The 12,425-nt window shown below is 30.9% G+C and overlaps 1 protein-coding gene across 4 annotated transcripts in view; it reads left to right on the top strand.

Moving 5' to 3' along the window:
• Nucleotides 1–4,776: 4,776 nt before the first annotated feature.
• rno (PHD finger protein rhinoceros) overlaps nt 4,777–12,425 on the top strand; it is a 66,350-nt gene continuing 58,701 nt past the window's right edge. For 2 of the 4 annotated variants that reach the window (XR_016318098.1, XM_089713415.1), the window contains exons 1-5: nt 4,777–5,063; nt 5,926–6,246; nt 7,516–7,710; nt 7,810–8,026; nt 12,172–12,361. Coding sequence is in view for 3 of the 4 variants with exons in the window: in XM_089713415.1 (XP_089569541.1) it covers nt 6,071–6,246; nt 7,516–7,710; nt 7,810–8,026; nt 12,172–12,361 (778 nt within the window). In the remaining variant the exon portion in view is untranslated. Of the gene's footprint in view, nt 5,064–5,224; nt 5,317–5,344; nt 5,550–5,925; nt 6,247–7,515; nt 7,711–7,809; nt 8,027–12,171; nt 12,362–12,425 lie in introns of those variants that run through there. The other 2 variants (XM_089713555.1, XM_089713499.1) reach the window with 2 other exon arrangements.

Below are 12,425 nucleotides of genomic sequence, written 5' to 3'. Positions count from 1 at the left end.
GTAGATATTCAGGGTGTAGATGAGATTGTAAGGAAGTCAATACACCTAAAACCGTGTTAAAAAAAAGTAGCGATCTGGTAATGGAAGAAAATGTATTACTTATTTTTTAATATCATAAAAATAAATATGCACTAATAAATATTCACAAAATTCATCAATTATAAATTTTATAAATTAATAAGAATCTATCGATTGATTAATTTACATTTGACATAAATGAATTATTGATGAAACACCCTGAATGTTTAAAACATATTCAAAGTGGTCTAATTGGTATCTATAAAAGCACCAAGATACTACTAGTTACATAGGTGCAATACGAATTAAGGAAATTATATAATTTGAGTTGTTTGTAAGTATACCAAAATTTAGGATTAATCCAATTAGGTTAATAAACATACGATGTTAAATGATATTTTGTATAACCTTTTTATAAAAATACTAAGTATACATTATCATATTATTTGTCCGGTTATAGTTGAATATTTGTATCTGTTTCTACTTGTATTTTTCCATGATCTCTATATATTTTTGATGATTTTTCCTTTTTGTACATTCCTACATTGATCTGTATTTTTTTCAATTCTATCCTAATAGGTACATCAGATGAAATATTTGAGAATTTCAAATTGACTATCGGTAACCATCGATATTACGATTTTATAGTATAAGTATAGAATATATAACGTTCATAATATGATGTTTCTGTGGATTGTAAAGTCAGTAGTCGCAAATTGATGTTCAAATGTTAAAATTGTTGTGAAAATATTGTAGTGAATACTGAAAAATACATTATCGACGAGAGCTTCTTTATATGTTTAATTAGAAAAATGTTGATGGTACCTATAGACACGTGTCCTAAGCTTTATAGTTATGACTGTATAACCGAGCCTTATGAAAAAGTAGGGACCGTTTCCTTCTTCTGGTTGATAAGTAATTTGGTATATTAATATATCTATTCGTATATGAATTGTAACGATACTATATAGCATGTTCTAAATTACGGTCTAATTTTTGTTATACATTGGTAACAAATTGGCAAAATGTGTAAATGTAGGTATCACAGCTGTTATAGTAAGACCTAAAAGTGCCGTGAACGGTTGGTATTTTTTATACAGTTTCAGTTCAACTACATCGTATTATTAAATAATTATATGAAGGATCAGTTCAAATTTTTGATAAGTTGTTGACACAAACCCCGTTGTTTCATATGTAAAGTTTACTTTAATCTCTTTCTAGATACTTATAAACTTTGTCACTGTAGTCTTTATTATATTATGTACATTAAACATACTGTACTCTAATTATATGGGAAATGCACAGCGAAGTAACGATATATTGTTGATTATAAAAATATAAGTCGTTGTTTTCCGCAGATTTGTATCTCATCGCTAATTTTGTGTCACTTTATCGTGAAATTTAATTTCGGAGAAATATTCTTCAATGAAATACCTATGTTTTAAATTCTTACAAAATGTTTTGAATTGCGTATCTTTTATATCTCACGGTTTCCTACGTTTACGATCTGCCTGAATGGTTCCAAACTATTTTAATGTAACCGTCTTTATATACAGTCGTCCGTTATTATATAATTATATGCATAATAATAATAATTAATGTAAAAATAATATGTTTGCGTGAGGGGAATATTTTGTTAAACCATTTAATATAAATGAAAGCACCTTAAATTTACAGTGTATTTAAAAACCTTGAATCTCGTATAATGACATTCCACGTCAAACTACTACTTATTTTCTCGCTGATTATTCATGTAGGTCTTGCATGTAGGTATATCGGATATGTTTAAAAGTTTAAAATTATGTTTATTTTACATCGCACCGATATTTAAAAAAACGGTGGGTAATATTTTAATTGGTATTACTATGACATATTACTGTATATCTTTATATCTAAATTATTTCTCTGTCCTTCCTTTTTCATTTCTCATTTTCTTAATCTATGCATACCAAAGTTGTGAATTTAGAGCAACAGTCATTATTACGTACAAAAATAACATTATAATATTTGTTATCATTATTTAGAAGTAATAAGTATTATAGATTAGGAAATACATTCGATGTTCTAAAGAATAATTTAAGTTAAGAAATTGTTTATTGCACGCCTCATAAGCGAAGCGTTGAGGTGGGTACTACTGTCACTTCGCGCAAAACATCTGATTTTTCAAACTTAAAAGTCTTTATGTATCATACATTGCACTTGTAAGATAATACATACACACACATATTAAGAAAAAACACTATTTTTAACGTTCATGATATTTTTGATGTCATTTTTGTTATTTAAACTAGTTAAAAAAGTTCTGTCTTGGACGTCCGTGTGTCTGTATGTGCGGATCCTTTTTCTTGTTAACACGATAGCGACCGAAATACTTTACTAATCGAGTCTTTTTTTTTTCTCTTACGCTTGAGTATGCTCAGGAATAGAACCCTTTCATTTTTCAGGGTCTGATTCGATGTGGTTTAATTGTTATTAAATAAACAAAAATAATAATTAATAAATATTTATTTAAAAAAAATTATGAGGCGTGCACTTTTGGATTTTCCAAATTATTTTAACAATATGTTTACAAACATTAAGCGTAGATAAATAATTTATTGTCTTCAATAAATTTGATTTGAAAGTTAGTGGACCTTTAGGGCGTATTCAGAAAGAAAGCTTGAAACTTATAAGCGCTTATCGGCGCTTATAAGCGCTGGTAACCCGCGCAGGAAAATATATATTATGAACATGCGCTTATAAGCGCTGATCGGCGCCGACAAGTTTGTTGAAACTTGTTGGAACTTGTCGGCGCCGATCAGCGCTTATAAGCGCATGTTCATATATTTTCCTGCGCGGGTTACCAGCGCCTATAAGCGCCGATAAGCGCTTATAAGTTTCAAGCTTTCTTTCTGAATACGCCCTTATATAGGTATGCTACATATACTTTAATCAATCTGAAATTAAAGTTTAAAACAATCAACGTCAATAACACAATTTTTGTAAATATTGTATTTCCTAAAAATAAATATATTAATTAAAAATAACATTTGTTTTATTTATTCTTCCCTAGTTATTACAACACCAAAGCCGTCAATAAATAACAAGTAGATATAAGTACAAATCTAAGTATCTTTGGTCCCGGTAGTGCCATCGCCAATACGAGCCATAAGTAATTTTTCTAGATCAGAAGGTGAGAATCAATCTATAAGGAATAATTTATAATAGCAAACAGTTTTTTCTCAAATCATAGCTACATTATGTCTACATTATATGCACGAAAGAAATAGTCTTGAATTTTAAACGAAGGATTTGAATTTGTTCGCGGTGTTTGTACTTTGTAGTTGAACTCTTCCGAAACGGCTTGACCGATTATCGTGAAATTTTGTGTGCAATGTGCATAATATGCAGGGTAGATCTGAGAATCGGACAACATCTATTTTTCATCCCCTTAAATCATAATAGTAAGGCAGAACTACGTTTGCCGGGTCGGGCATATTATTATAAATAGATATTTTTATCGATATCTGTGATCTTAAAAAAGTTTAATACTTATTTAGATATTATAATTATGTATTACATTACTAAGTAGGTATGTATATCATTATATATACGATTTTGATAAGTTTTCTCTCTTGTCCACAACACTAATTATTTTTACAAATAAAATGATTTCAATAAATTTATAACTAATAACTAGGCTTCCAATGTATAAAATAACGTAGTGGATCGTACCTAGTATGTAATTAATTGTGTTATACAGGTGAGCGGCGCGCTTCGGCGCAGCGCTCTTGACGTTCGATCCGATGTATCGAAGCGAAAGTAGAGCAAACGCGAAATTAAACAAGTAAGTATTCTGAATACAGCGGCAATAATGTTGTTGTTGGAGTGATTTTGTAAATATTTTAATAATGATGTACGGGTGGATACCTAGATAAACGAATTATTGGTAAATTGGGGCACTAATTATATTATTGAAATTTTTCATTTGAAATCTTGTGAATAAACTAATGTAAATTTCTTTCAAAATCTCCTTTAAATGCGGTGTGTAATTATATTATGAAAAACGGAAAAACAAATCCGTTTTGTTACTATAGGTATTGCTTATATGGCTAATTTTTCTGGATATTCTTTTTCCGTTTTAAAGCAGTACTTCATGAAGCATAACCTACTCAGTACCTACTCCGATTAGACCGAATAGAATTCATTTAGTTACCACTACATACCTAGTAGGTATGTATGTACCTATCTAAATATTCTAGATTTTAAGTTTCGCTAGGGCTTAATTAAACTACCTAGCAACACTATATACATGACGTAGGTATCGATTCTGTAAATTTTTTGAACAATGTTTCCATTTCTTAAAATTATTTTAGTTAATTTTGAAACAGTTACGTAGATTGTATATTTTGGACAAATTTTGGAACAAAATAGGCAGTCACAAGCATGTTAGCAAATTAACTTATTTTATATGTGTAAAACTTTGCGTAAAATACATTTTAACGAAATCGTACATTTTCACTTTTTTAAGGAATAGCTGAATTGTGTATTTCGAAAATAAAAATTTAAGATCAAATATTTATGTGATACAATATCACCTATATTAACGCACAAATAACTGCACGAATGTACTCAAAAACAAAAAGGATGCATTTCAGTTGTGATTTCAGAAGGATTTCAGTATACATATATATTTTTTACAATGGCAATTGGCTATCAACTATAGCTCACCAGGCGCGAGCGCCAACTAGTGACTAATTTCCGTAACTTCTTATTGATATCTCTCACCGAGAGTTCATGTAAAATTTTAATATTTGTGTTACATATTTACTAATTTTATGCTTATTTATTATGTGTTTGTGAATTATTTGTTGTCCGATGCGATGAAAAGATAATTTCATCTAAATGTTCATGTTATATAGCAAGTGCCGTTCGGAACCTATGACATTCAATGAACTCGATGTGCGTTTTGGCCATTTTACTTGGCTTGCGTTAGTGATTCGTATGTAGTCACGTGATCTCAGTGGATTTTGGATCAATGGCGCCAAATTGTTTATACAGAAAATGTATGTACATTAAAACCCTTTTTAAAGTATTTAGTATACATATAATAGTGTAAAATCGACCAGAGTATGATATACATATACATATCTATAGGTTTATTGAAATGTAGTTGAACAAAATGATGCGTAGGACTAACGTCAATCTGGCAACAATACAGTGCTGCTATCTATGTTGTCAATTTTGTTATGTAGTTTCAATGGAGAATATCTTTGTGATAAATATTTACTGTTAATGTTCCACAAAAAGAAATTACTGGTATAGTTTCGTGTCCAGTGTTATTATTTTACGTATGATTTCTTTTTACCCGTGTGATTATCTGCATAAATACAACAATTGCTTCGTTTGTGTTCGATAGTCCCATGGAGTACGATACTCAGGCCCGCCATACATTTTACTCATGCAATAGTGAAACGTCAAATGAAATTATTATTCATTTCCCTCGTATATTCTTTAATAATGAATCATTGCTAAGATTTTAAGAAGAACAGGTATTTGATACACTTTTCTATAATCGTTGTATAAATATTGCACTTACAACAAGTTGACATTTTGTTTCTTACGTCAAAAATATTTTCGATATAATAAGCTAAAAGAAATAGATAATTGTGAAGTTAATATGGGAATTTCTGTGGTTAAAGTTGGATTTAAAGTTAATTTCCTTTGATTTAGTTGAAAAGATAAAGTATATCCATTACTGGACATGGAATTATACTGAAAAATTTTTGCTCATAAAATCGTAATTATCACAATTGGGATGTATTAAAAAGTAGGAATATATCAAAATAAACGTTATTATACTCAATTGAATTATTAAATCTACCTCTGGACCCTGAAAGTAATTGGTTACTTATTGTTGTATTTCAGGCTGTACCTGTTGGTGTCTTGTGGCAAATTGAAGTACCATTATGTAGCAAACTATGTGACATTTTACACAATGTTATTACCACGCTCAAAGTGTAAAGTAGTGTGGGGATCGTGAACATGTAGGTTGTGAAAAAAACTATTAAAGATGTCGTTGAGAGGCACAAAGCGGACAAGTGGGGTCCGCGGGGACGAAGCAGGCACATCCAAGCGCCGCAGAGTGGAGTCTGAAGACGCCCTCTGGCAGCTTCGGCCTGTGAGTGACCTCAAGATGTCATCCATTTATAACAGAAATGCCTCTGAGGCACCTGCAGAACTATTCAGGTTTGTGCTCCTTTTTATGAAGTGCTTTATTTTTAAATAATATTGTGATACAAAATACATGTGTTATAATAATACTATGTTTTATGCATATGCAATTGTTCCTAAACAAGTGAATTGTGAAATGTATCTCTAATAATATAATGGCAAAATGCTATTTGCTCTTAATTATAAGTATTTATAGTATTTATTTATGTATCATGTGAAATGCAATGCAAATGTTATATATGTGAATGAAGGAAATTTTAAAAATATAACCAATACTTTTTATTATTATCATTATCATATATAAATTGTTTTTAAAATTTTCTTTCACTTTATAAGCTGATGCAATTTGAATTATATTTGTATACAATTTAATATTACTTGCTCAGCAATTGAACTTAATTTTTCTCTTAGTGCCATCTACTATTCATTTATAAAGGGGAAGGTTAATTTTGATTATGAACTTATTTGTGTGTATATTATACACAAATAAAAAGATTGTAATATATAATTATGCATTTGAACTTTCTTTATAAAATTATTTGAACAAATAATGAAATATAAACACAAAAGAAGCTTTCTTCTTTAAATGTTTGCAATTGTATTTTGTCAAAGCATAGCTAGGTATAATAGTTTTTTTAGCAATTCATTTAAAATTTTCATTTCAAAAGAAATTTACTTCACTCCATTCCATAAGTACTTCTTTAATAAATTGTAAGGATTTCATTTAATAGTTGGTATTGAGAGTTATAAATAAATTAAAAACAGAAATGTTTGTGTTTTTTCCATGATTACTTTAAGATTTTTCTCTACATCATATTAACATGAAGGAAATAGAATTTATCACCATATGATTTGAAGTGTACCAATCTGTTAAATTGTTAACAATTGTAAAAATAGCAAGTTATATTTTAATAGAAAGGCATTGTAATAGTAAGTGCGATATATATATTTCTTATGTTTAACAATATGTATTAAAGCTGCTTATTCATTTGTAAAACATAATATGTTATTGATAGTTTATAGTGAAGATTATCTGCTATTGTATTTAAACTTTATCATGAAAATAAGGATTGTCACTAAGTTATATCATTGAATAAATTATGTATACTATAATTTAGAACATTTTTATGTACGTATATCATTTCATTAATAAAATGTCTCAAATTTTTCTAATTTGAAGCACAGCAAGTGCTGTAAGAAAATATATTGTAATCTCAATCATTTCACATGCAGGCATGACAACGTTGATCCATTCGTAACAGTTTTGTTTCATAAAAATTTCAGGAAAGATTTCATCTCTATGATGAAACTAGCTGATTCTGAGCCACTAACACCGAGTGATTACTGGATTATCACAGATACTTGGAAGCAAGATTGGGAGCGAGGGGTACAAGTACCCGTCAATCCTGATTCTTTGCCAGCACCAAAAGTCAAAATCATTAAAAACCCAAAGCCACCAAACTTTGTTGAATTTAAACTGTAAGTAGGAAGCAGTCTTGACTGTTTCAAGTGTTTTAAGTTTTTCTTTAATATTTTTTTTAAATATATTTTACTTAAATTGTGAACCTATTTTTATAGACCCAAGGATAAATACATTCATCTTACCAGAGATGCCCACTATGAAGCAGACAAACATTTGCTCAGCACAACACCGGCACAGGCAGAGGCTGCTTGCAGCTATGACCTGGATGCCATGGATACAGCTTGGCTGAAGTTGTTGAACGCCGAACGTGCAAGAGCTGGTGCAGCAGCCATTACAGAAGATCAACTTGAAAAAGTGATTGAAGAATTAGAGGTAGGTTTATTTATATAACAGGGTTAATAGCTTAAAATATATCATGTTAAATGTACATATCTTTCATACTGGTGTTTACCTTTCTGTGGAATAATATAGGTATTTCTTTCATGAATCACAAGAAAGAAATAAAATAATGTAATATTTTGATTATCTGGTAAGAAATAAGAAATAAATATTTGTAAATATAAAAATGTGTTGGTAAGCGCATAACTCGAGAACGGCTGAACCGATTTCGATAATTCTTTTTTTATTATATTCCTTGAAGTACGAGAATGGTTCTTATGTAGAGAAAACGTAAACATGTACCACGGGCGAAGCCGGGGCGGACCGCTAGTTTGTAATAAAAATCACCATACAAAGGAACACAGGACATAAAAAAAGATACCTTGACTTAACATTGAGTGGCTAAGTTGTATATCAACATTTATTGAACAGGTTTAATAGTGCATTGTCATATAACAATTTGTAGTTTCATTATCATCATCCTATATACATTCCCAATGCTGGGACACGGGCCTCCTGTAAGGGATCCGGCCATAATCCACCATGATGGCCAAGTGTGGCCTATATGGAGTTTTATTTAGTCTTAATAGAAGAGTTGGCCTTTATTTACAGGTTGCAAAGAAAAAGATTATATAATTGACACTCTTAAGTTCCAACCTCTTTCTTTTGATTGACTTGACTTGATTCTAATTGTGTATTATGAGATTGTAAAAGTTACAGGTACATAATATGTACTTTTATGCCCATATGATATTTGCTTCACCTTTGTGAAGTTTCTGTTAGTATAATAATATAAGAGCCCACGACGGCCAGACTTTCCTTTCTTTCGGAAAGTTGAAAGTTTCTCTGTATATGTCTCCTATACAGATCTTACATCTTGCCAGACACATTTAAAAAATAACTAACATATCATCAAATTCACATAACTACCTAAAAGCGTAACAAATATGAAATAACCCACTAAAACATTAGTTAACTATAAATATTAAAAAAATAAAAGTATAATATATAAGTAATAAAGTTATTACTTATCTTTTACGGGGGCTTATGTTGATGGAATTTCACGTATCTCGATGACACAATAAAAAAGTGATCGGGATACGTGAAATTCCATCAACATAAGTCTAAGTAAAAGATAAGTAATAACTTTATTACTTATATATTATACTTTTATTTTTTTAATAATTGTAGTTAACTAATGTTTTTAGTGGGTTATTTCATATTTGTTACGCTTTTAGGTAGTTATGTGAATTTGATGATATGTTAGTTATTTTTTAAATGTGTCTGGCTAGATGTAAGAACCATGAAAACTGTCTGGCTCCTTAGGTACCATCTTTTTATAGGTCCCCAAGTAACATATATAAAATTTAGCTTTTAAACTATAATGAAAGTTAGGTACTATTTTATACACCTTTACTACCTGTTTCCTGCCAAAGTAACCACAACCCAAACTTGATAGTCGCTGGTCGTTCTTATCTGTATAGGAGACATATACAGAGAAACTTTCAACTTTCCGAAAGAAAGGAAAGTCTGGCCGTCGTGGGCTCTTGATCTATAATAATAGATTAAAGTTCAGCTACCTGGGTTAAGCTATATTACTAAATTGATAAAGTTGAAAAATGAAGAGACTTGGGCGATAACTAAGCAACTTTATGCTAAGTTGATGAAAAACCAGATAGGCGCAGAATACTAGGACGACCAGACCTCTGCTGATTAGAGGCCGTTGAATAAGGCTTAGAAATGATTGGTGTAAAGGCTAAAAATACCAGGCAAAACACCAGGAACACTGGAAGTTAACATTGACCCAGGCTGAGGCTCACTGGAGCCAATAGTGTCTCAGATGATAGTAGTGTGAAAGAACAAAAAAAAAAGACGGGTTGCACTCCGGGAGTGCCGGCAGAAGTGAAAACTTGATTATTAACGTTGAGCATGTTTGATATCCATCCGTCTTACGCTTTTTCGATCAGGTCACGTGTCCTGACGCGAGTTTAAGATTTTATACCCAACGCCGCTAAAGAAGTTTTCACTTCAAAAAATCTTTTGAATAAAGAAAAAAGTAAACAAACATCCTCAATTTTATATAAGTTGTGCTATGTTCTGAAATTAATTTGCTTTACTATACAGAACTTTTGATCACTCTTATGACCTAAACCTAACCTGCAAAGACTAAAAAAACTGATAATCTAAGAAAAGTAATATGTATAGGTATACTACACTTAGGTCGAAAGACGAGTTGTAACTACCGACGCAGCTCTGTAGACTCTATCATTAAAATTCAGATAAAGATCATATAAACTACCTTGACACCATGATTTTGTTTTCATCAATATCTTTATTATTTGAGGTTTCCATTAGTCTTTCGTCGATACACTTTAAAATAAACTGTTTCTCTATCCTCTGAAATGGGGAGCCAAATAGTTTATATGTTCTGGAATTTAATCAAGGCGAAAGTGCAAGGTGTAGACCTGAAAAAAGAAAATGCAGTATATGGTAAAGTATTGATAAGTTTTAACCGATTAAGATGGTAGAAGTGTTTTTTTAAATTCCTTCCTGGTTATCTTAATATATATAAATCTCGTGTCACAATGTTTGTCCTCAATGGACTCCTAAACCATTTAACCGATTATAATAAAATTCGCACACCATGTGCAGTTCGATCCAACTTGAGAGATAGGATAGGTTTTATCCCGGAAATCCCACGGGAAAGGGAACTATGCGGGGTTTTCTCTTAAAACGCGGGCGAAGCCGCGGGCGGAAAGCTAGTATTACTTTAAAATAAGAACCGATAGAGGGCTATCCTTCTAATATTTCTGTTTTTTATTTAATTTCTGTCGACTTTACGTGTTATTTTTCCTAAGAAATGTAAATTTAACAAATAACATTGTATACATTGAATAATAAATATAATATTTAATTATGATGTGTAATTTAATAATGATGGACAAGGGGGATAACTGAATGGACTCCTAGAGTGGATGTTAAAAGAAAAAGAGGAAGACAAAGAAAAAGGTGGTCGGATGAGATGAAGAGAGTGGCGGGGCCGCTCTGGCTACGGAAGGCGAAAGAACGTGGCGAGTGGAAGAAGTTGGAAGAGGCCTTTGTGTCACAAGCCACGCCAACACACACAAAGCAATTAAATTTTAGTTAATAAGTAAAAATGTAACCTGTAATATTGGCAATAAAGGCTATAAATAAATAGAAAAAATTAATAAAGTCCTTAGAAATAGAACTGTAAAATTGTACTGATGTGCTATTGTAGGGTTTAGAGTAAATAAATAGATAATAAAATTAAAAAAAAAATTATCTGTTACCTGGAAAAGTTAGGGAAAGTCGAGAAGTAAGTGTCCAGCACTCGTTAATGTCATCTTTCTGCCGACAATTCGCCACCACACGCGGCAAAGGTGACTCAAGAAGAAAATCATGCTTAAGTGTGTTTAACCTCAACAGACTTACCACTTCTTCTGAAGCCTATAAATATTTTGTATGAAAATCAAAGTACATAAAGCAGGTAGGCTGTTGAAAACAACTACTTACCATTCTTCTAGTTCAAAGAAGTCACATTTTACGAGGAAGGCATTTAATAACTGCCGGGAAGATAGGTTAAGGACAACAATGATGAATACATAAGAAATTGATGTATTTTTTACTATTTAATGAGAGGTGTGATACAAAAACTGCAGTTTGTTATGACATCACCTACCAAATTCTCAATTCATCACTTAAAAATGAATAGAATAAAAATAACAATTTTTATTAACAATCTACAAATATATAATACAACTTTACCAGTTTTTAAATGAATGGTGGTACATATAATATAAAACAATCCACCGACTGACAAATCTTAGAAAATTTCAATCTAAGACATAATAATGTGAATAACATGTTTACAACATACATATTTTTCATTTTGTAGAAGCAAGCAAACATGATCTATGATTGGTTAATATTATGAAATTGTATACATTTTAAACACTTTATTATTTTCTTTAGTACTCAAAATTGTATGTTAATATAAAAATATACTATTTTTTACAAGAATGAGTGAGAGGAGGAAGATTTTTAAAATAAATAATTGTATACATAAACATAAACTGTATTATGTAACATGTGTTTGATGAACCATTTTTTGTCACCAGGTACGGACATGGGAGAAGATTCAGTCAATTATAAAATCTGAAGAGGGTTTGGGACTGGAATATGACGAGAATGTCATATGTGATGTGTGCAGATCTCCTGATTCAGAGGATGGTAATGAAATGGTGTTTTGTGATGAATGTAACATCTGCGTGCACCAAGCATGTTATGGCATTACTGTTATTCCAGAGGGTAAGTTTTGTGAGTGTTCATGCTATTATAATGTCTGCATAATAAATCACTTTTCAACACAATT

This window comes from Colias philodice, chromosome 1, assembly GCF_061535455.1.
Source record: "Colias philodice isolate Cphi_HAF_F1 chromosome 1, ilColPhil1 Martin Lab GWU primary, whole genome shotgun sequence".
Classification (NCBI taxonomy): domain Eukaryota; kingdom Metazoa; phylum Arthropoda; class Insecta; order Lepidoptera; family Pieridae; genus Colias; species Colias philodice.
Note: the sequence above shows the minus strand (reverse complement) of the source record. Positions and strands in the feature narration are given on the sequence as shown.